General features: G+C 49.1%; 1 protein-coding gene across 2 annotated transcripts in view; it reads right to left on the reverse strand.

Moving 5' to 3' along the window:
• Positions 1-14,338: 14,338 nt before the first annotated feature.
• LOC135919096 (protein argonaute-2-like) overlaps positions 14,339-25,313 on the reverse strand; it is a 48,288-nt gene continuing 37,313 nt past the window's right edge. For both annotated transcript variants that reach the window (XM_065452825.2, XM_065452824.2), the window contains 3 exons: positions 18,843-20,703; positions 17,303-17,432; positions 14,339-15,065 (listed from right to left, as the gene is read on the reverse strand). In XM_065452825.2, the coding sequence (XP_065308897.2) occupies positions 14,409-15,065; positions 17,303-17,432; positions 18,843-20,703 (2,648 nt within the window). In that variant the 3' untranslated portion in view covers positions 14,339-14,408. The remainder of the gene's footprint in view (positions 15,066-17,302; positions 17,433-18,842; positions 20,704-25,313) is intronic.

Consider the following 25,313-nt stretch of genomic DNA (forward strand, 5'->3'; position numbering starts at 1 on the left):
AAACAGCGAGACAGACTACTCAGGGGCAGTTATGCATTTCTTAATGTACTAACAAGGGATGTGCATTTCTCACTTAAAATATTTCGTGCTTATCACTGCTCTGTTTGCATAAAGGTCGCATATTATGGTCCAGGCCATGCAATGTATATTTGGCACTGTTGTCTAGTTTTAAAAAAAATTCGAAGTTGCCTTCATCTATAGAGAAGCTAGCTTCTGCAAAGACAGCGCTAGTATAAACTTGTCACCAGCTTTTGGCAGCTGGAGGAAGCAGCTGTTCCAGGTGGTTTGTCGCATGTTCCACACTTGGTTTCAGAGGAGCAGGCAACACACAGCAAGCCTCCTGGAATAGGATTCCATGATACCTTGATTTGCGTTTTCTTCTGCCTGTGATTATTGCTAGAAATCACCTGCACGCACACAACGCAGCTAAGACTTGAACGATGCTGTAAAAGTGATTGTCAATTTCTCATCTTTTTGCAGCGGACCTCATGTGTTACATTGTCAATGATTTATAATGCCATCCCCTTTGACATGGGGCCGTGACATATAAATGCCTAGACTGCTTGAGCTAATAACATTTTATTACAGTCAACGACCGATTTTCCGGACGCCTGATAATTCGGACGCCTTCGCGGCAGCGCCACGTACCCCTTCGAGTAAATGTATAAGAACGTGTGAAATATCGGATGCAGAAAACCTTCGCCGTCTGATTTTCCGGACTTTTTGCCATGACCGCAGACCCGAAACTGCGCTCTAGAAGTCATACCACCGCCATTTTTATTATCTCGCCGCCTCGAACAGGTGCTCTCGCATGCAGATTCGCTGGCAGCCGTAGCCAGCCAGCATCGCAGTGTTTTTACAGCGAAGCTGCGTATGGCTGGGTTCTGGCGGATCTTGTCTCCATGGACATAGACCAACATTTTTCATACGTGGGCCGATCCCAAGGATAGTCCATTACCGGGCCGACTCGCGACAGAGGTGAAGCAGGCGTTAAGCCCCCTATACGTGGGCCTATCCCTAAGATAGCACAATGCCGGGCCGACCTGCGGCGGAGGTGAAGGCTCCCCGCACGTGAGCCGATACCGAAGATAGTGAAATGCCGGGCCGAGCCGCGGCGAAGGTGCAGTTCGCCATTTAAGGACCCCTCACCAGGTCTGGCCATCTTGAGCTGAGAAACGCAGAGCATACATTGCGCGATAACGATCGCGTCTGCAAAGTATTGCATTGCTACGCACAGCAGAGAAGTGGTTATTGTGGGGAAGGAGAAAAGGCTAGCACTATTTTCTGCAACCCATGCGGGAGCACGGCTCAGCGCCAGCAGGGTGGAGGGGATGAGGTTAAAAGAGAGAGGGTAGGATGGAGAAAGGTAGAGAGGGTCGTAGAGATGGAAGCGAAGTAGTGGCCGATCAGGAAGCCCGAGGTGGTGGGAAAGACCTGAAATTTCAAACCGAGCGCTGTTTTCCCTTCTCCTCGCGGCCGCCGCGCTCCAAGCCGGCACATGAAGTACGTGTACGTAGGCGCACAAGCACGTTTGTTTGCACTGTGACCTCGCTCGTGGTGACACGTGACTTCGACAATTATTGAAGGCAACATCTGTTATTTGTGTAATATGTTGCTTGAATAGACGAATTAGAGCTTGGAGAAATAACAAAACACACAAACCGAATGTCTGCATGTTTTTGTTTTACATCGCGCCGCAGCAAGAGAGATGTACTTGCGTTTCTGCTGCTTGTTCCTACGTCGTGCAGTCGCGCGCGCAGACACCGAAACTGCCATTTTCTACGGTGCACCAGCGCGGGATCATGCACCGTGATCCGCTTGTGTGCCTCAGTATTCGTGAAGCACTGGCTTACACTGCTTGTCAGGTGTCCTCGCGCGCAGCGCGCAAAATCGTGCGCTGCGCGAAACGAGACAATCGCAACAGCTCGCGCGCTACGTAGTCAGCGCAAGTGCGCCGCGCGGCAAAAAAAGCGAGGAAAAAAAAATGAAGGCGGGGCCCGTGACGCATGCGTCCGGTATGGGAGAACGCAGGGAAGGAATTTCCCTTGCGGAGGCTAGACAGGGGGGAGTAGAGAGAGTGTCTTTGTTGGCGGTGGAGCTCGCCTCCTGACATTGGTTCGCGGCACTGGCCTATTTAGGCGGTAACTGGTGACACGCGCGTGGTAGAAGCGAAATGCCATACCAAAACGCTGCTGCCACGCACGGAAGTGACGTCACAGTTATGATGACGTTGTTTAAACAAGTATGGCGTGTTCCGGTTTATAGTTTTGCGCGCGCTGCTGGAGCTGCTTCAGTGTTTCAGCTTGGCTAAAACACAATTTTACGGTTTCTTACTGTGTTGTGTGATAGAATGTTGTTCTAGTTAGTTGCGCTGGAAGAACCGGATGGTGTTCGAGCTTGCGATCTCGAGCCACACTTGGGCGCAACGCTACCCGCCGTGGTTGCTCAGTGGCTATGGTGTTGGGCTGCTGAGCACGAGGTCGCGGGATCGAATCCCGGCCACGGCGGCCGCATTTCGATGGGGGCGAAAACACCCGTGTACTTAGATTTAGGTGCACGTTAAAGAACCCCAGGTGGTGGTCGAAATTTCCGGAGTCCTCCACTACGGCGTGCCTCATAATCAGAAAGTGGTTTTGGCACGTAAAACTCCATAATTTAGTTTTTTTTTTTTTTTTGGGGGGGGGGGGCAACGCTGGAGCAGCTCGTTTCTTTATGCCTTGGAGCGCGTTTATGGTTGGTGGTGTGGTCTTGTGCAGCCCCTGTTACGTTGTTCAGTGTTGTTGCTCTTGTTTGTTGAATTTACTGATGTGAATGGGGCATATGTGGGCTCTCAGTTTGGCAGAACTTTTTGCTGTTATGGTAAAAACGTTTAAACTGGTTCCAAATGCTTGTTGCTGCAGTTGCCGCTTAGTGTTGTGCATCGATCGCGGAAAACAAAACGAATGTTTCATCCTTCGTAGGATTGCTGTTGCAGATATTGCTTCAGAAGATAAAGCATTTATCTAAACACGAGCACAGGGTGTAAATGATCGCACTCCGATGCATGTGATACATAATGACAATCACCACGAAAGCCTATCGCATAACTATTACTTCCACAGGTAATTTTCATGGCTGCTATGGAATGGCTGTCTCACTGCACCACAATCTATAGCAACTAATACACTGGGCATTTCAAATGGTTCATGAAAGCGGGTTGGGCCCTGGCCAGACTGAAGCAGCGGCACTCGAGAGACACTTTTCAACGCCCAGCCTCGTGTGAGTCACTTGACACTCGTCACAGACACTTGCTGACATTGCCTTCAGGCGGGAACAGGCCTTTCTGTTAGATTCACGTTTCACGTCCAGGCTTTCGTTACTAGGCTTCTGCGTGCTTAAGGCGACGCGAAATGTTTGAATGCAATTTGCTCATCGACAAAAGGCACCCTTACTTTGCACAGCGATTTGGAAATGTGTATGCACCCTACATCGACGTCAATGCCGACGCGCACCACTTCTGCGTTTTCGAGCTCGAGAGAAGTGTGTCGACGTGGTGTCCAAGGCCAAACAGGCATCCGACTTTGCCAGAAGGCGTACACACAACTTAAAGAACCGCTACATACGACACACCCTGCAATATGCATGATCCGTGTCGGCACCATATGCAGTCGGCGCTGTGCTACCACGACTCTTCGAAACCGACAGTCCAAATGAGGCGACATGTCGTGCTGTTTCGTGGATGCAGCACAGTGCGTTCGAAGCTTCTGTAGCTTCGTAACGGCAACGTTATTCGTACTCGCCGATATTACACAGTGACCCAATATGCAGTCGGCGCCGTGCTACCACGACTCTTCGAAACCGACAGTCCAAATGATGCGACATGTCGTGCTGTTTCGTGGATGCAGGACAGTTCGTTCGAAGCTTCTGTAGCTTCGTAACAGCAACGTTATTCGTACTCGCCGATATTACACAGTGATTCAATACTACAGTACACACCACACAGCCACAAGGAATCGCAACGGTCCTCCCATTGCGTGCACGCGTGTGTAGGCGCCGACAGTCATTTTCGATTTTGAAACGCAGCATAAAATAAATGCTTTATTTATTTAGGCGTAGTGTATTTAACAACAAAACGATAATGTTAGCATTTCATGTATTTTTTACTAAGTTTTCTTTTTGTGACGTCATCATGCGTGGCAGCAGCGGACTCCACTTGGGGTCGTCTGCTGCCACGCGCTGTCAGGATTGGGGGCTCAATCCCTTCGTCCGTGGTCCTTTGCCAAGATTGGAGTACGGCATGAATTCGAAGGTAGCTGGCCCATGCCGTCGTCCAACTTATTTACGCTGAGATCGTTGATGAAGTGAAGAACTGCTTCTCATCGAGAACGAGGAAAAAGGGGTTTATTTACAGAAATTAACTCAGTCTAACATGACTGCTTGAGAAAAATAGTATTAGTCCAACAGGACTGCATGAGAGAAGTGAACCAGTCTAACATGACTGCTCAAGAGAAGTGCGTCCAACAATCGCACAACCACAGTTTTTATACACTCGATCCGCCCGTCCACGACGCGGCGGCTGTTCGTTTACACATCACCAACTCGCAGCTGCTCTGAAGACCAGTTTACAGACACAAAGGCACACACATTCCGAAGCCCAAGCGACGGTGTTGAAGGTGGTGCCGTTCCGGAAAATCGACGTTGTCGATCGCGCGTCGCTCATTGTTCCGAGCCACTCCAAACCTTGAGAAGCACAAAAATAAGTCTTCCCGCGGTAGCTTCTCCAGGCGTGTCAAATCAGCCCCGCGTTGAGGAACTCTGGAATCATTGTCCACACACCGAATTCGTCCCGTCACCATGTCGAAGGGGCTGGAGGAAGGCGGCGGGTTCCAGCGCAAAGGTCGCTTCTTTGAACGCCTCGCAGCTGCAGCACGGAGAGGTGCAGGTGCGCGTCTTGCACCCCTTGTCGTAATCAGGTGGCAAGGTGGCAGTCTTGTTGTGCAACCCGCCGTTCTTTACAGCGCCTCCATGGCCCCAAAAGTCTCGACTGTCTAGCGCTGACAACCGCTAGGCAGGAAGAGAATGGCTGCTGGTCAGGGGGGGATTGATGTCTTGGCTCGCAGCGACCACCTGTGCATTGATGTCACCGCCCCAAAACATCCAACAAGGACAGGCAACTGCAAAATGAACCCCACAACACGGCTCTGCGCCGAGATGACGTGCATTGGCTCTCACTTTAGACTCGCTAGGCTTCAAAAAAAACAACAACAACATAAGTGCAGAAACAAAAAAAATGCTGCATTTCACTATGCCAATTTCTGAAGCAAATTCCTGCTGACAAATTCAGCAATCATGGAGGGAATCCTGCTAAACGAGAGGGGATCTTCTTCGCTTAATAAAATTAACACTAGTAACCCTAAAATTTAGGCGGGACCCCCAAACGCAGAATTCAAATTAGCCTGCTCAAACCATCCGCATTGCTATGCAACTTTCCCTTCTTATATCTAACGGAGAAGTTGTACTCTTGGAGAGTGAGGCTCCATCGGAGCAAGCGGCCGTTTTTGTGTGACATTTGATTGAGCCACGTCAGAGGACAGTGGTCGGTCTCGAAGATGAACTTCGCTCCGTACAAATAACACGACAACTTCTGGGCGGCCCAAACCAAACAAGCGCATTCCTTCTCCGAAGCGCTGTAGGCCTCCTCTCTTACATTTAGTTTACGGCTGGCGTAGAGGATAGGATGCTCCTCGTTATCGTCGCCGACTTGACTAAGTACCACGCCCATACCTCTGTCGCTTGCGTCGCATTGAACTATGAATTCCTTTGTGTAGTCTGGCGCGCGAAGCACAGGGCGAGAAACCAATAGCGTCTTCAAACTTTGGAAAGCGTTCTCTTTGTCCTTATCCCAGTGTACGTTACTCGGTGCTCCCTTTCGGAGGGCGTCTGTTAATGGACTTGCCAATTGCGAGTAATTCGGAATGTACCGTTGATAGTACCCCACAAGTCCCAAAAATGAACGAACGTCCGTTTTCGTGCGCGGCTGAGAAAAATTTCTAATCGTAGCTATTTTCAGCTCAGCCGGCCGTCTCATGCCCTGACCAACAACATGGCCCAGATAGGTAACCTGCGAACAACCAAACCTACACTTTTCCGCTTTCATCGTTAAGTCGACTTTAAACGTACGAAGTCTCGCATTCTTGTCGTAATAGAATTTGGCGTTCCTTTGAGCTATTTCCATGTTCTTTCCGACTAGTTCTTGGGTCGCGCTTAGCCGTTCCAGTAAATTCAGCACGTATTCAACCACGGTTGGACTCTCCCCCCTTTCCTCCCACATCTCTCTTAACATTCTCAGTGGAGAACGGAGTGTCCTCCCATACACTAGTTCTGCTGGAGAGAACCCTGTCGCTTCATGTGGAACCGTTCGCAAAGCAAACAAAGTTGCCGGCAGACAGTTCTCCCAGTCCTCCTTGAGCTCGTAACAGAGCGCACGCAAAACTCGCTTAAGCAACGAATGCCACCTCTCTACACTGTTTGACTGAGGGTGATAGACAGAACTGTGAATTAACTTTACCCCGCACTTTTGCAAGAATGTGGAAGTCAGTGCGCTCGTGAATACTGACCCTTGATCTGCCTGAATTTCGGCTGGAAACCCAACTCGTGCAAACACTGTCAAAAGCGCGTCTACTACTTCAGTGGAGCTGAGCTCTTTCAAAGGGATTGCTTCTGGAAACTTGGTAGCCGGACACAGCATGGTAAACAAGTACCTGTAGCCTGATTTTGTTTTTGGAAGAGGCCCTACCGTGTCTATTACAAGCCGTCTGAAAGGCTCTGTTATTAAGGGCACTACCTTCAGTGGAGCTTTCCAAGTCTCTCCTGGTTTACCAGAACGCTGGCAGGCGTCGCATGATCTTACAAAGTTTTCTACATCTTTGAAACAGCCAGGCCAGTAGTATTCCATAAGCAATCTTTCCTTTGATTTGTTTATGCCTAGGTGGCCGGACCACCCATTTCCATGACAAAGACTCAAAAGGTCCTCCCTATACTTAGTAGGTATGACTAACTGATCTAAAATCTTACCCTTTCGATCTCTGTAATGCCGATACAACAATCCTCCTCTCTCATGTATCGTTACGTTGCGCCTAGCAATGCCTTCTTTAGCTGTGTCACGTAATTTAGCTAAGCTCTCATCATTCTTTTGCTCGGCTGCCAGTGACTCTCTATCCACGCGTAAGAGTTGATCAAAGTTCTTTGAGGCCGGTGATAACAACGACCCTGTCTCGCTTGGGAGCGCGTCTGCATGCTCTTCCTGCAGGCTAGAACTCTGACACTCTAGTGCTACGCTCTCATTGAGCTGGTCGACTGGCAGGCTCTGCTCAACTGTTCTTTTGTCCCTCGGGCCTAGCTCGGATTCGGGTATTGAAGCTATCCCCTTTTCTGCTTCAGCTGGAGGAGCTTGAGCATTTTCAGCCGAAAGCGCCGCGATCTTACGAGCTTGGCCTCGGGTCAATGCCTGTACTATGCCCTCTCCCAGTTTGAGCCCTCTGTCACGCAGTAACTGATTCGAACGATTCGAAAAGATGTAGGGATACTGCAGTGACAAAAATTTGGAAACTGCAGCCTCAGTCTCTAGCTCCCCGAATGGTCCACTGATTTTGACTTTGGCCATGGGCAGACACACGCTGTGTTCTTCTACAACCTGTTTTATCCATGCTACTTCTCCGGTGAAGTCCTCTACCATCACGTAAGACGGATGGACAATGTCCAGCGTGGCGGCACTGTCTCTTAGCACTCGGCATGGTTTTCCATTAACTTGCAGGTCGTGGAGATATGGACTTAAAAGTTCCATATTCTCATCCTTTTCCTCCACGTAGGAAAAAACTACGCTTGGCTTCTCGCAGTTTACAGCTATATGTCCCAGTTTGTGGCATTTGTAACAGCGAATTGGTCTAACAGATTCGAATTTTCTTTTCTGTTCTTTTTGTGCGGTTTCTCCGTTAACTTTCTCCTCGCTCTTTTCTGCGGGCTTTTCCGCCATGTCTACAGGCTCGGATCGTCTAGTTTGCGCACCCTTTTTGAACGGAAATGGCTTCCGCGGTCCATTTCGACCGTCCCAGTTTCCCTCCTCGGCGTTCAACTTTCTACGGGTTGCGTACTCTTCGGCTAATTCAGCCGCCCTTTCCACAGTGTTTACATTACCTCTATCTTGCACCCACAGTTTCACAGCTTGGGGGATGGTTTTGTAAAACTGCTCTAGACACATGCATTCAATGATCATGTCTCTGCTGTCGTACGCTTCCGCGCTTTTAAGCCACTCGACTAGGTTGGCCTTTAAGCTATATGCAAACTCCGGATAGCCCTCGCTATCTTTCTTGCCTGTGCTCCTAAACCTTTGCCGAAAAGCTTCGGCTGAAAGGCGGTATTTCTTCAGGAGACTAGCCTTAACTTTTGCATAATCATATGCATCCTGCACACTCAATCTGGCGATTACTTCCGCCGCCTCACACGGCAACATAGACAGCAACCGCTGTGGCCATGTACTCGGACCGAAGTTCATCTTTTCGCAAGTCCTTTCAAAATTGCTTAGGAACAAGCCTATGTCGGTCCCGACCTCATATGGCTTTAATAGCCTGTCCATGCGGTACGATTCTGCCTCACTTGATCGACCCAGAGCTCCTTCACTTCCTTGAGACAACTCCAAACGTCTGTTTTCAAGTTCAAGTTGCATTTTTGTTATCTCGCGATCTTTATCGCGTTCCTCTCTCTCTCTATCCCGTTCCTCTCTCTCTCGTTTTTCTCTGTCCCGTTCTTCTCTTTCTTTTTCCCGTTTCTCTCTCTTTTTGAGAAGTTCCAATCCCATTTCAATATCTTGCTCACTGGCCTGATTGGAAATTAGCTCCAATAATTCCGATTTGAGCATTTCCTTGCGTACATTTAGGCCCAGTTCCTCACCAACAATCAACAACTCGTCTCTCAGCAATGTCCTTAACTCCATGACTGCTGCTTTACTGCCTTGATTCTGCTCTCTAAATCTAGCTAGGAAAACACAACCTAGCTAACACACAACAATCTAGCTTCCCTACTGTTCTAAACAGAACAACCACAAAATGAAGCCTAGAGAGTCAAAGCAAAAACCAAGCACTCACCGCAGATACAGCACCATGTCGCAAAGTCCATCCTACCGCTGTCAGCCAGTTGTCAGGATTGGGGGCTCAATCCCTTCGTCCGTGGTCCTTTGCCAAGATTGGAGTACGGCATGAATTCAAAGGTAGCTGGCCCATGCCGTCGTCCAACTTATTTACGCTGAGATCGTTGATGAAGTGAAGAACTGCTTCTCATCGAGAACGAGGAAAAAGGGGTTTATTTACAGAAATTAACTCAGTCTAACATGACTGCTTGAGAAAAATAGTATTAGTCCAACAGGACTGCATGAGAGAAGTGAACCAGTCTAACATGACTGCTCAAGAGAAGTGCGTCCAACAATCGCACAACCACAGTTTTTATACACTCGATCCGCCCGTCCACGACGCGGCGGCTGTTCGTTTACACATCACCAACTCGCAGCTGCTCTGAAGACCAGTTTACAGACACAAAGGCACACACATTCCGAAGCCCAAGCGACGGTGTTGAAGGTGGTGCCGTTCCGGAAAATCGACGTTGTCGATCGCGCGTCGCTCATTGTTCCGAGCCACTCCAAACCTTGAGAAGCACAAAAATAAGTCTTCCCGCGGTAGCTTCTCCAGGCGTGTCAAATCAGCCCCGCGTTGAGGAACTCTGGAATCATTGTCCACACACCGAATTCGTCCCGTCACCATGTCGAAGGGGCTGGAGGAAGGCGGCGGGTTCCAGCGCAAAGGTCGCTTCTTTGAACGCCTCGCAGCTGCAGCACGGAGAGGTGCAGGTGCGCGTCTTGCACCCCTTGTCGTAATCAGGTGGCAAGGTGGCAGTCTTGTTGTGCAACCCGCCGTTCTTTACAGCGCGTGCACCCAGCGCCGGCCAAATATTTATACGGCGACTATTAGATGGGGCGTCTTGCGCTGGAGTTTGAGGTATAGTAGCGGCGCCTGGTGGCGGCGCGGGAAACGACATCTGGGTCGTACCAGCTTGGGTCGTATGGAGCCCTGGCTGTGGCGAAGCACGTGTCTAGGCCGAGTTTTGCGTCAATTCGCACTTTTTTCTGCCCTGTTGCGAGTGCGAAAAGGCTCGTCACTTCTCGCAGACCATGCCGACCACGCTGCGAGCTCGCCGCAGCCTATAGTTTAACGAAAACGGGCTCTCCGTGTGCAGTGGGACGCAATGCTGGGAGCAGACGAAATCGGTGGCGCCGATCCGGAGAGACCTAGCCCAGCCTCGAGAAGGCGTCACCGTCATTACTTCTGCGTCGTGGGCTGCCATGAACAAGAAGGCCTGAATCCCAACATCATATTCTGCCGTTTTCCTTCAAGGCCTCACGAAGTGGAGCGTCGGGCGCGCTGCATAGCTGCAGTTCGTCGCGCTGAGTAAGCGAAACTTCGCGCCATGCTGACTGCTTCGCCTGTCTTGAAGCTTGCTTGATTATCTGCGTTCTAATGTTCGGTCTTTTGCACCTACAGTCCCGACAGCAGACCGACATAGCAGCAGGCATGGCTGGTAATTCACGATTCGAGACCCGGCCACAGCGACAATTAACAATTCGACCGATGCGAAGTGGTGAAGTGACTGGGTGTGTGCAAATGAGCACAAATGGTCGGGCTCATTCGATGACACTTCACTACTCCACTACGAGCAGCACAGGTTAAGAGAGTTAAATGCGCTCATCCTTGATCTCAAGCCAACACGTTGAGGCAACGCAGCAAGGAAGTATTGATTGCAACACATCGATGTTCGAGCGCTGTCATCTACATCGAGCGAGCGGCGTACGAGCTCGCACTGCAGCGCGATTCGCACGTACGTGCGAGCTCATATGTAATTGCATCAGTTATTACCAGTTACCAAAAAGGAGAGATGGCCGCTACTACAACGCAGGCATAACTACTTGTTTAGCGGCATGCAGTCAACAAAGATTGCAGGAGGCCCGCCGTTTCGCGGCATGTCGAAAGACCGCTGCGGCGCGGCGCGTACGATCGTGCGCTCGAGCAGTTCGTACATGGCGGCGCGTACCGTCGTGTGCTCGAGCAGTTCCTTACACATGATGTCTGCCTATCGCCGCTGTGGATTCATTTCTAGCAAGCATTTCCTCGCGTTTGTGCGCCTGAATCTAGCAGCTAGCGTGCAAACCTTACCTGAAGTTCCACTTCGTACGCGACTCGCTTCACTTGCGATTGACACGGTGCTAAAACTCCGCCGCCCAATTCTTGAACGGCGTACACGTATTCGGCACTGCATAATTTCTTGCCTTTACGCAGCGTGCCACCCCTGAAAAAATCTTCGGCGCCCGATATTCGCTGCAGGCCGTGAAACAACACAACCGAAAGTGGCGGGTCCATAGTGTAAACGTGCTTTCCGAAGCAGACGACCGAGCTTGGTACGACCCATTTTAGCGCAGAGGGCGCTTTTTAGCACCTTTTTCGCAGCGCCCCCTGGGCAATGCAAGAGCCCCACGCCTAGCACCAAAGGGTTCGATTCGTGGTAACGCGTGAAGTTCGCAAGCTAGGAGAAGTGACTGCGGTTATTGCTTTCTCTCAACTAGCGTGTGTTATGAAGTTTGATTCATTAGACGCTGCTCATTCCGAATTCGATTGTGGATTTTATGGCTCGTAGGCCTAACACGCTGAGCTTGGCTGGTGAAGGCACATAAAGTTGGTTTGCTCAAAACTAAGCGCAACTAATTGTTTGCTGCTTACAGAATAACCTCTAAATCGTAATTAAACGCGAATACACGCAAGTGAAAATTACTATTCCTTTCAAAAAATGGTTTAATTATTTCTAATAGCTTTCCTTTGACGCCGTAGTGACGCTGTCAGCGCAAGACGCTATCCGCAAACGCAAAGCCCTATTCTAAAACTCTTAACTCCTGCGTGCCCTAACGCTAACACCCGCAAAGCTCTTTGGGGCCCTATTCTAAAACTCTCTATTAAAGAGAGAGATAGACAACTTTACTGGTCCCTTATGAAATGAAACGCGTTAAGCGTCTGATGGGGTGGCTCCCTCTTCACGGGCTCCATACTCTCTACATAAGGTTAAAAGGGTAGGAAGACGTATTTAAAGAAAATCGAGAAATTCAATAACACACAACACATCTGCGTGGTGCTCCCAAGCGAGATAGACGACCATCCCATCGAGGCGTCAGCCCCATGATCGCGTCCGCCTACATGGCTCGTCGCGGCCCAGTTGTCCGTGCCGATCACGACGTTTGGCTCGTGTTGATCGTTTCTCCCTCCGAGTTCTTCAGTTTGTTCCTCTTGCTCAGGCGCACGTTTCGTTTTTGTGCCACTCAAGAACATGCCAAGCAAACAAGTTGGCGGTGCGAACGGGGTGCGATAACGCCATCGCGTTCCACTCTTGAAGGCGAAGTTTGAGCGTCCTCCAATTTTCGGTCAGTAGTCGGAGTTGACGCTAGCGGTTGCTTTCCTTGAGCTTCACTGTCAATATGCCGCAAAAATTCCGGCTGCAGAATAGTAGCGTCGCGCCGAAACGCAGCCGTTGTCAGGAGCGCTATGGGGGAGGGGACTAGGCCTAAAGCCCCAACCAGACGTACGCGCTGGTATGCGGCCGCACGCGCAGCGCAGTGTGAATTCGTACGGAGTCAGGCGCGGAGGCTGCGTCACGTGTCGACGCGCGGCGGTGTTAAGACCTTGCACTGCTAGGATTTCTGCGGCCGTGCCAGAAGCTGCCGCTCGCGTCACCCGCCCGAAGCGCCTCACGTGACCACGGCCAACTAACGTGATTTCCGGAACGATTCTTCGCGCGGCGCTCTGACAAGCCCGGGCAAGCTGCATGCGTTGTGATCGGAGTTCCGCGCGGGCTTTGCTATCTTATGTTGGCAGCCGCTGAAGTCTTCAGCCGTAATGGGTGCATTATTAACGAAATGTCACCTGACACAACGTGCAGCACGCGCAAGGCACAGAGCATGCGAGTGATGCTGTGCCGACGCTACTGCAGGTTTTACCGAGTTCACAATACTTGAAATTAAGTCGCAGTTGAGCTGACTGAAGCACTAGGTGTCCTGCAGTATCCATTTTTAAACATAACTTTTAGGTTAAACGTTATTGTTTTAGTGCGATCTTTAGCACATTACTTAACGTGATCGTTAAGCGAAGGCTGGGCTGCCTTGAACACAGGCACCTAGCAACACTGCACCACAGCCACAAAACGCGCAGCAACTCGAGCATCGTTTGGGTGCGCGCCCTCTTCCTCCGCCGGGTGCGATGCGACGTCAAGTGAGCGCGGCGCATGCGGACGCGTTCCAACGCGTACGTCTGGTTGGGGCTTAACACGCCATCGGGACGCCCGGCTTCGCTCGACTGCGAGAACGGGCGAGCCGATAGTCCGACGTAGCGCGAGCGCGCACACGCGTTACGTCACGTCGGCGAGAACAGCATCTAGTCAGACCGATGGTTCGACACACTGGTGCAGCCAGTGTGACCGAACGCGGCACGGCGGAGCGTCATTTCTCGACGTTGTGTGCCAACTTTTTCGAAATTTGTACTTGCGTAGCGAACTTAAGCCGAGGTCGGCATTGCCATCAGCGTGGGAAACCTCGTGGGCACGCACGGCGTATGCGCAACGGCCGAGGAGCGATGCAGACGCCAGTCAAGCCGATGACGTGGCTAGCTGCGGGTCACGTGTCATTTACAGCACGCATTAGGTCTTACGGCTGAATTTCTTCACTGCCAATGTTCGGACGGAGCTGGTGGTGGCGGGAAAATAAAGATGGGAGACCGCTCTTTCAAACGATATACGGGTTGGCGCAACAGAACAACCGGTGCCAAAAATACATATTACGGCTGAAATATTGATTTAGAGCGCGCAAAATTTGGTCAAGTGGTGGAATAGTTGGAAATTTTTAAAATACCATTTTTAAATATTGATTTTTTTTCGCGATTTTTCTGTTTCAAACATGCATTTTCACTTCAGTGAAAATATTTCGTAACCATAATGTTTCGTAAGCCAATGTGAATTTCAATGAACTGGTTTTCTTGGCCATTTTTGCGATGCACAAGTTACGACCTCCGTTTAAGGAGAGGTCAAGCAAGAGTTTGCACTGGAAGCTGCAGGTCATGCAAAATGTGTGGGTCAGGTTTATGGCGTTTACAAGTGCAAAATGGCCACAATACGTATTAAACAAACGGGGGCAGCTTTCCTTTGCCTCCTCTCTGCAATTTGTAAAAGCAGGTGTTTTTGCATACCATATGTTGCTTTGGTGCATTCAATCAATCAAGCTCACTTGTAGCACATTAAAATCATTTATTGATCTTTAAAAACAGCATAAGTGCAGCTATTTGCATACACAGAAGTTACACAAAATACATGTGCTTCTGCATTTCTTGGGTTACTTTCACAGCACTGACGTACTGTTCAGTTGACACCTGGTCTGAACCACCCGAGCTAACGCTGCTCCCGCTTGGGACGTTGCAAGCACTAGCAATGTGCTCTTTTGCACGGAATGCTGCCAGATGGGCATAGTAGACAGGTGCTGGAATGCTCACACTACGGGCGCAGCGAGCGTAGGTGTGGCACAAGTAATAGCTTAACTTTTGCAAGTCGTCTGAAGTAAAATTCGCATCGTCGTGGACGACGTAGTAATGTGCTGGCTTGCTTGTGCCCTGAATGCCAGCATGGCTACAAAGAAAAAAATCAAAGTCCACAGGGTGTGTCACCACAGTGTCCACAGTTGTACCTGGTGGAATGTTCCGTGCACGACCCACACCATCACGTTCATGTGCTGGCATGAAGCGAGTGTGATGACGCTTCTGGACAACTATGAAAGTTACGGGGGGCTTGTATGAGCCATCTGGGGAGAGCTCCAGACAGGCTTGCCGGATTGCAGAGAGCTCCTGGTCGCGTACAATGCCAAACTGGCCTTCACTGACTCCATCCCGGTAGAATATTATCCTTGCAGGCTTGTGTCGAGTCTCTTGGTAGAAGGCCTTGAGCAGCTCCTTGATCATTTCCTACAAGTGAGAATCATCCAACAGACCACAAATGACATTAAATCACTTCCAGCAAATGCGCAACAATGCTGGCCCATTGCCGCATACTGGCCAAGTTTAAAGCACGAGAAAGACATGCAGAGAGGTTTAAGAAAAACAAGGAAAAGAACTCGCAGGGCAACTTAACATGGTGGGGTTCAAAAGCACACTAACGAGAAACACCTAAGAAGTTTAGGTTGATGAAGTAGTCTTTAAATTAATTTTGCAGTAATGGGTTGAGCAAATGAAAAAAATTAACTGACGATTACGACACTCCCTAATGATAAATTTCAGTGCAATGCTATACATGTTTTCATTTCAGTTTATTGTTCTTTAAATACAATGAATTGGTAAGAGACAATACATAGATGAGGGTCCCAAATTCAAAGACTGCAGCGGGACCCTCGAATTGTAATAATGTAGAGATGTATTAAAGAAGAGCAAGCTAACAATATATTGGCTGGCACGGACAATCCGTTTGTGCAGAAGGTTGAAAACTGAGCTAAGTGTGGCGTGACTGCTTCGCAAATTGGGAAATTGCAAGAGGCAGCCTGTGGGTGATGCGTGAGCGCGATTCACTGCAGGCGGTGCAGACATACCTCAGTTTCCATATATGTGTAGGTGGACATGCTTGTAGCATGCCTTATCGATGGCACCATTGGTGAACAGACACGCACAACTCTGGCACCATCTCGTAACGATCGTAGCCGCATAGCAAGTTTTGCACGGCACTATGCTTTTCTCGCGCCTTTGCCATACCCTCTTCCTCCGCTTTTCTCCTCGTGCTCTCTTCGCTATTGCGATGTCTCATCCCTCTCATCTCTCGTTTACGCCGAGGGACGCTGACACTCAACGCAGGAATGGGCACCTACCAATCAGTGCATCAGGATCATGTTTATTCATTGCGATTGCAGCGCGATATCTGCACTTCCTGCACTTAAGCGGTGCTCTAAAAAGAATATTCAGCTCAAAGTTCCATTCTTAACATTTCGCATAACTCCAACATTCGTACATCAGTATAACGGCTAGGCTTGTAACTCTGGATATTTATTCAGAAGTTGTGACTATCTTGCTCAATTTGCGAAGGTTCCAGTTTATTTTCATATTTCAGGCATTGTGGCGCAATAAAGGTTCCGGAATCTTGCAGAGTTTAGCTCTTTAAGAATACAATGCAGTCTATCTTTGTTTATTAAACATATTAAGGTCAAGGAAACTGAAAATTCATGCCACTGCAATTTAGTGTGGGAACTGGGGTGGCATCACCGCCATCTTCTTATAGCATCTTCGTTGGTTTAATTCTTAATGGTAAGAGTGGCAAAAGGAGAAAAAGCAAATCTAAAAGATAGCCAACAAAGTTTGAAGTACAATGCATGCCTAATTGGTAAAGTCACCGTAATTTCAATCACTTGGCTCCACAGACAATGCTGGCGAGTCTGTTTTATCTGCTTTTTCTTCTAGTTAGCTTGCTTCTTCCTCTTCGGCTCTGCCAAGATGCGTTTGCCCAATGTTATCTGAACCCACTTTGCAATTCTTCATGCTACATTGTAAAACATCCTTGCAAATAAAGGTTTCCTTCGTCCATACCCCAATGCCTTCTTCCTTCAAACTGGAGCCACCTGTAATCCCACCTGTGCAAACCGTCTGCAATGCGTCCCTCATGTCAAAGGTGGAGGAACAGTCGCATTCCCTCGCATTGCAAGAAACATTTACTACAGGCTTTTAGAGTCAACACTGTCATCTCTATGTCGAACCCTATGTATGCCGAAATTAGATGAACTTTTCATGTATCTGAATCAAGGCACCTTACTTCGAAAGCTGTAGCTACAGGGGTGCCACCCATTGCACATGGTGATGCGCACAAATTGTGGAGACGGGAGGCACACTGTTGATGGCAACATGTGGAAAGCAAAGTGCAGCTTTGCCATGGCAGAATAGTTGCACCGGATGCAAGACATGCGACTGTATTAAAGTATGCGTGGCATATGACAAGAACATGAGAGGATTAAGGGTGCCAAAAAGCTCACTGTCAAGTTGGCAAATAAACCCAAGGGCATCAAGCAAGTTTGTACAAACCATCAAGCAAGAAGCATTTCGTTGAATAGCGACCTGGCGAGGGCAGTCGTTCTTGAGAAATGGGAGCCACATAAACTGCACATATCAGCTATGTGACCATAAGAAACAGATTTCCTACATATGCTAGCCTGGCAGACTCAACTCACCTTTAAGTCCTCAATGATTTCCACCCGGGCAACTGCTTCTTCCTTCTGGATCTGAACACGAATAGAAGCCTGGTAACGTGACGGGATGGAGTCCATGCTCCCGACACAGGCAGCAATAGATGGCTTCACCCTGTTACGATAATTGTTTGCAGTGGTTCAACTGTACCAGTCTGGCCTGAACAAAAAGCTCTAGCAAGTTCACATATAAATGTTGAACTGAACTCTGGACATAAACAGTGCCATATAAACCAGTTATGAAGGCTTTGTCACTCAAGGGTAGGTGTGGGGACCGCATTCACTGACACTCAAAGGCTATCACGTGTGCACACCAACTGCTTATTTGTTCCAAATGCTCAATTTGCATATTTAATAAATGCCTCGCAATGTGCAACTTAATGACCAACTTGCCAACATGAATACTAGGATGTGAACATGGCTTAGTTTTACATTGCAAGAATGTGTGTTCAATATTAAATTTACTTCTGGCACCGATGGATTCATTTTCAATGCAATTTCTAGTAACTACCATATTTACTCACATAATGATTGCACTTCTTTTGTCAGAAAAATTGACGCAAATTCAGGGGTGCGATCATTACGCGGATTAAATTTCCCACGAAAAAAAAAAAAATTTTTTGTCCCGCATTTGCTGCGGGATTGCGGGTGCGGGACACCAAAACAAAAATGGCGGCTGGCAGAGCAAGCCGAACTCGCCGAACGCGATTTTTTTTTCTCGCGAGTACATTACGTGCATTGAAACAGTTTCTTCCGTATTAGTGATGAATAATATTGTTAATATCGGCAAGTTTGCAGCAATAACGTAGCCATGTCCAGTTTGAGGGGACAAAAACAGGTGGGCGCGCTTAGCTGCCAGCGACATAGAAATGCATGGCCGATGTGCTGCGGAAACTGCGGCATCTGTCTTCACTACTATCCTAATACGACACGTTTCCGCTAAGGGTGGGCGAATATCTTGGCTGTGTTACAAGTGTCGGCGTATGAATAGGGTGCACTTTTAACGTACAAGAGTAAACGTGGCTATTATCATTGCCGCGCGCGATTTGTTGCGTGTTCACGAGTGCAGATGAAAAGAATCGAAATGCGCCTTTATTGTTTTTGTTGACATCAACCATTATAAAGCCAACGTATAATAAAGGCAAGCTTGGCTGTACCTCTTTTTGTCATGGAAGTGCGGAAAGTAATGAAAGTAATGAAATCGGGCATCTACTTAAGAATGTTTGATTCGTGCAGGCCGCTTGGCTTGTCTTGAAGCGTCGTTCGCGTAGCATTTAAGATGGTAAGCGCGATCATTATTAGCTAGACTTAGCACACGACATATCGCTGCGGCAAGTTCGAGGTGCGATCATTACACAGGACATTAAAAAAAATCGAATTTTGACGACAAAATTTAGGGGTGCGATCAATACGCGAGTGCGATCATTATGCGAGTAAATACGGTACTTACACACCCCTACACGTTATGCTAGAGCAATTTGGTCCAACTGCTGTAATGTGTTCGGAAGATTAACGACCTGCTTACCGATCGCCTGGTGCTGGGTGGGTGACGTCAGCCCCGATGATAATTAGTGGCTCCTTGAAGATGGCAGGCTTTTCCTGGCTGAGAAGCCCGTTGTTTGTTCCGCCAAGCTTTGCATTGATTTTCAAGCACAGGTTGGTAATAAGTGCAGGATTGCACTTGCGTGTCATGTTCAGCTCCTTAATGCACTGCGTGCGAATGCCAAGCTTCACTTCAGCCGCCTCCTTGATGTCTGCATAGGATGCCTGGCGCCCAAGCACAACAATGACCAGTTCGACATTGGAATCCTTGAGCTCCTTTAGAATTTGGAGAATGGGTCTCCTGCCGGTCTGCTCGCTCCTGATAACACGAGGATCGCTGACCACCATGCCAAGGTTACTACCAATCTCCCTGAACAGGCGCACCATATTATTGATAGCCCCTTGGTCCAGGCGGCAGTTGACACCAAGCAGTGCCCACTTGTCAATGGGCTTGGCAGTCAGCAACCGGCTGGAACGCAGATCCCACACACCATCACGAGGCCGCAGTGTCTGGCCATCAAATGTGAGGGAAGGTGGGTCCAGCACACGCCCCTTAAGCTGCGTTGGATTCGTGCTCACTTTTATGCCAAACTCATCCAGATACGGCCGGCTCTTGTTGACAACATCCTGCACAGAGCTCATGATGGACCTGAACCGCTGTACGGGCGGTTGTGCGGTGCGCCGGATCATCTCAGTCGTCATAGACTCGCTCAGCTTCTTCCGGTACGGCTGACCTTCCACAATGTGGCAGGCCTCCAGTGGCAGGTAGACTGGGCGGTTTGGCGTGCCTGCCTGGATGCAGGGCAAGTTCGGGAAGCACATGTATTTGGGATACTTCTGGCGGAAGTATTCTGCCACATTAGTTTTCTTGCCCTCATCCAGGTTGAAGCACAGCTCCTCTGCTGGCAGCTGAGTGACCTTTGCAACTTTGTATTTTCGAGGGTAGCTCAAGTGGAGAACCCTGACTTTCAGGTCCTTCAGTTCTTTAGAAAGCTTTATGCACTGAGATGCAGTGAGCCTCCTGAAGGCTTCTGGCCTTTGACAGTGTGCTCCGGGAGGGCCCTCGGACAGCAGCTTGCACATAAATTCAATGACCGGAATGGCCTCATAAAAGGCAGTCGCCGAACGGTCAATGTTGAGCATCGGCTTCCACTGGGCAGGCCGCACACTGGTGTAGTAGCCAAACCACACCTCGTGGCCACCTCCAAGTTCACTATTGTCATTCGGTCCTGGCGGCATGAAGATGGAACGCCCCACGGGCGTGAGGGTTATGCACGGACCGTGCCTCATTATTATGTCAAGCGCCTGTATCACTTCCTGTGGAACAGTGCGCACGGTCCTGTTGTAAACTGCGTGCAGTGCATCCAGATTAACTGTTGCTGCATACTGCACCGTGACTATGAACGCCTCCTCCCGGTCACCTTCCTGAAAGGGAACATTGAACGTACGCTCTTTAAAGGGCAGTGGCTTTCGTGTGTAAAGGTTCTTCCGCCCATCGAACACTGGGAGGCACCTATTCAGCTCTCCTCTGTACTTTGCCACGAGGTTCTGAACGACTAGACGATTTATACGAGTGCTGAGACATCGCATTTTCTTTTGGTCCGGTGCCTTGGCCTCTGCCTTCTTTGAAGACGAGACAATTGAGACGTCATAATGGTAGACGTCGCCGTGTGGCAGCTCGATCTCAAAATGATTGGCCACAAGTTGTATGGCTTTGCCCAACCGGCCATGCTCTGGCCGCTGCGGAAATGCTGTTCGCTTTGGAACTACCGCCACCTTGGGTACAGGGGGCAAGGCCTTCTGTACAGCCCCCATGTCAAGGGGCTCCCCAGCTGCCACAGCACCTGCAGATTGTGTCACATCAACGCCCATGAATATGCAAGAAACATACATACAGTGGAGACAAAATGCATGCAGTGCTCATGCATAAATATAGTAGCACAAGTAATGGTGAATATGCAAAATTACACAAGTGCACCTAGTTGCACATCTACTTTAAACGTCTCCCAAGATGAGTCCATCCACACAGCATCGTCAGCTCAGCAGCTGCTGAATTCACAGTACATTAAATGTGTGCACAAATGTCCTTACATGTCATGGATCACTGCAAAGTAAATGTACCTAGCAAGAACAAAACAGTAATCCTGCCATTTACTACAGCTACACCTGGAACTACATTCAGCTAGACAAGAATGTTACCAGTGTACACCTCATACTTTGGCAGAGCTGCAAATGGCTTTGGATGGAGTATATTGCTAGTATTTCGCACATCCATACCTGCCAACTCTCTAGAATGTTTTACTTTGTGAATTTGGGATCATTTTATGGTTTTATATATGCAGCATCAATTCGCAAGAATAATGTTGACAAAAACGTTTCCTGAAACACGTGAAATCCGTAACAATTATTTATGAGAAATAATTTGTTGCTTGTTGGTCTCAATTTGCTGAAACTTTGCTGAAAATTAAACCATCATTAATGAAGTGCATGCAAGACTTAATGAATTGCCTGCCCATTGTAGGTTATGCGACATGTAGCCATAGATGCAGATCAGGCTAGAATCTGCAAGTGCAGTTATTTAGGACAATTACTGATGGCCTAAAGACTGATGGGACCATGATCAGAAGAAAATTTACAGAATAAAAATGGTTGGAGCGCATATGGCACAGATTACCAAATACATGACTGGCAGCTTGCCATTATCTTTGAGAAATGCAAGATCTGCGCTCTGTGGACCAGAACCCTTGCAGAATGTCAGCTGTGCCACTACCTTCAACACACCGTGCAAATAGCAAAAGCCACGGAGAGCATCGCAAGTTAGCGCAGCGGGCCGAAAGATGGTGCCAACCACACCTGCGCTCCCCTTCTACGATCTCCCTCTTGCTCAGGGAGCACGAGCGGTCGGTGCACTGCCAAGGTGCAAAGCTCTGGCGCTTGAGACGAAGCTGCAAATTTAGCAACACTCAAAGCACAAGCTCGCGCAGTCGACGACATCGACAACTGTAAAAACAGCGAGTGCCACGTGGCGATCATGGAGGCTATAGTAGGATACAACTTTAAAAAAATGGCAGTTGGCAGCCAAGGCACATGGACTGCACAGGGTAGCCTGTCAGCCAATCACAGAAGAAACAAAATTGTCATGCGACCACCTCAAAATGGCGTCTCACTGTATTTACACAATTGTAAGTCGACCACTTTTTTGAAATTTGAAAGTGATGTTGGGGGACTAGACTTGCATTTGAAACCAAAACATGCCCCCCCCCCAAAAGCGAGACTAACGGGAGGTACAACGTAGTTACAATTTTATGTTTGCTCTGTGGCCCTACCCGTATCTTTTCGCTATCCCGCGTGTTTGTTCGCTTCCGGAAGCGTTTAACATTTTTGAGTCTTACAGTGCATGCAACACTCATGGGGGGGGGGAGGCGATAGTTGATGGGAGCGCTGCTGTTCCCATTTGCGGTGGCACCCTCAGAATGGCAGTGCTTGCGGGGAGTATCGGTAGTTCATGGAAGACAGCAGACACCGCTCGCAGGTTTCTCTTTCTCTGTTGAAAGGCATTGGTTTGACGCATTCCACTTGACTGCCGGCTACATGCTACTTCAATGCTTCCTCAGTTGTCATGAGTGCTTCAGGCCCACTAATCATTCGGCACTCGTTCACAGCAGCGTTCAAGAGGGCTGCCATCCTTTACGCCGAAGAAACAAATCACTGCACAGCGGGCCACAATTTCGATGTTTCTGAACGGGTGGCGCGAGAGTGACGACTGCAGCGAAGCGAAATTTTCACCTGTGACGGCAAGTGAGAAATTTCCCACGTGCCGAAGTCTGGACGCTTTCCGGAGCTGTAGGCTAAGCTTGCGGCGTATGTCGCTGAAATGTGTGATCGGTCCCTGCCAGTGAAGTGCGACATGGTCATGAAACAAGCCCGGACCTTCGCCTTAATTTTAAGGCCCTGCTCCGCCGTGAGTACGAGTGGCTGGCGGCAGAAGACCGCGAAATTATGCCAACCGGACCTGTCAAAAGAGCCTCCCCGACGGCTGCGTGTGGGTGGATGCATTCAGCGTGGGCTGCTGTTCCACAAGATGTCCTGGTGATGTTTGCTAAATGTGAAATTTCGCTGGACCACGACGCGCTGAGGGACCGCAGCAACGATGACGATGGCAGCGCTAGTGAAGACGAGTAGTCCAGTGACTATGTCAGCTGCTAACAAATTTTCGTTATCGAATGTGCCCTTGGATGTGCTATCCTTTTTTTTTTGTTCCAGCCACGCGACGTGGAGGGGTCGACTTGCATTCGAGTCTACTTGCAAGCGTGTAAATACGGTACTTGATGCATCCAGAGCATCTGCTCTTCCGAGTCTTTTCATGAGCAGAAACAAGGAGGTGTGCAACAGACACGGACAAGTGTATGGTATCTGAGCATTTCACTCTTCAAAAGTCCACGGTACTGGCGACTTCACTGCTGACTCCGCTTACCTCATGAAACTGAAGTGAAACTTGACAATAAATAGTTGCAGTGAAGCAAGCGTCTTATTTCAGTTCTATAAAGGATTAGGCTTTCTCAGTTGCACTATGGGGAACCAGCGCTGGAGTTTTCACGACGCCTGCATCGCCGCCCTGGCGGTCAGAACGTGCACAATGCAGCTGCTCCCACGGAATAAATTGCTACTTCTAGCGCGTTGCGTGCGCCGATAGTCGAAGGAAAACAAAAGGACGCCTACAGTACTGTTGCATATACAAGTGTCACAACTACGTCGGAATGAGGGAGGATGTATCCTGCGTCTTTCCATCTAAACCCTACGAACGAGACCGGAGGCGCCGTTGGATCCAAGCAGTCAGGCGAGTGGAGTAAGTTCCCGTCTTGTCGCCCGGTCAAGCGGTGTCGGGCTGGTTTCTAAATCGAATTTCGCGTGTGTGCTTGGTTTATTCGATAGTGAAGACGGTCAGCCGTGGCAGCCAGTACCAAACAAAATGAGCAACAGCATGCACCATCCGGCATATGTACCAACCTTTTTTCCTTCGCAATACCACCGCCAAGCTCCTTCCAATTCCACCACACCAAGTGAACGATACGATAAGTACAGTTTCCATTCATTTCCAAAAATTATGTGGCAAGGAAGCTGCCTCGTAATACGAGTTGTGAGCGCACACTGCCGGCACACGCGCGACTATGCAGCCTATGCATTTATAAAAATGCAGATGAGGACTTGGCGCTGAGATGCATCCGGTAAATTTTGTGTAGTTAGTGCTAAATGTAGCCAGGGGTGTTACGGCTCAAGCAGCGGAGCACTCAAACCTTTGCTTGCCCGAGTCAGCTAATGCGATAAAGCTTTCTTCTCCATTGACTGCTGTGGCGAAGTAACATCAGAATTTCTTATGTCTAGCCAGAGAAGTATGGAATGTCTTCAGGCCAACTAATACTTCCGAAACCATAGCACAGCAAAACCGATGCCGTAGCTGCTAGATTGGCGAGGCAGGCTGCCACACACACGCATGGGAACAGCACACGACGGAACCGTTAAATAAACGCACGTGCTCGCCGCGACACTGAAAAATATACAAAGCTTAAAAAGCTTCTTTCGTCATTTCTTCACTTGATGGCGCTAGCTTCTTTACGAAAACTGTCCACTTGAAGCGGCGCGAAAACGGAAACATGCGCACTATGAAAGGGCCGCGCCGCGGACGTGTTGTCTGGTCGAGCGGCTGGGATATGCCACGTTTCGTCGCCAAGGCGGCGTGCAACACACTCTTTTCGACGCGCTGCCTATCCAGCGCTGGTTCCCCATAATAGACGAATGAAGACAAAATTACGCGCTTACAATTTTATTTTTATGGTTACTGCCTTATTTAGCTAACAGGGAAAGTTTGGAGTAGGGACTACATGCAGCCTTGCGGAGAAACAGCGGCTGCCGGTTATGAGGGTGTGGTCGGGGCTTCATTGCTGACTTGAGTTGTAATACAACCATAGAACCAGTGACCATGCCAATCAACAAAAATTGCAGGCTTTGTGCGCCAGGGTGAAACCCCCCCCACGTGTGAAACCAACACGGTAGTAGCCGCTGACATTACCAAACTCTGGGAGCATGTCACTACTACCGATGAAATACGTGGTGCTTTGATGGAGGAGTTCCGAGCGCAGATAGCACTGCCTTGTTTTGTGAAGCATCCGACAGGGCGATCATTGTCGCAACAGGCAGCGGCGACGTGATTGACAGTGGCTAGTCTGACACAAACCCCAATGTTCATTCAAAATGTACTGTCGTCGAATGAGTCGCTCGTTGATTGCACGCACGCTAAATTATAGCTGCAACTGTTTGCGCAGCTGCTGGGCGCGATGCACACTGCAGTTGTGAACCTGAAACTCCTGCAAAAGCAAGTGCAGATATTTGAGTATTTCAGTGTTCCCAAAGCTTGACACACTGTTTACAGGTATAAAAATATTCTCATTTTTCAAAC

This window comes from Dermacentor albipictus, chromosome 8 (genome assembly GCF_038994185.2).
Source record: "Dermacentor albipictus isolate Rhodes 1998 colony chromosome 8, USDA_Dalb.pri_finalv2, whole genome shotgun sequence".
NCBI lineage: Eukaryota > Metazoa > Arthropoda > Arachnida > Ixodida > Ixodidae > Dermacentor > Dermacentor albipictus.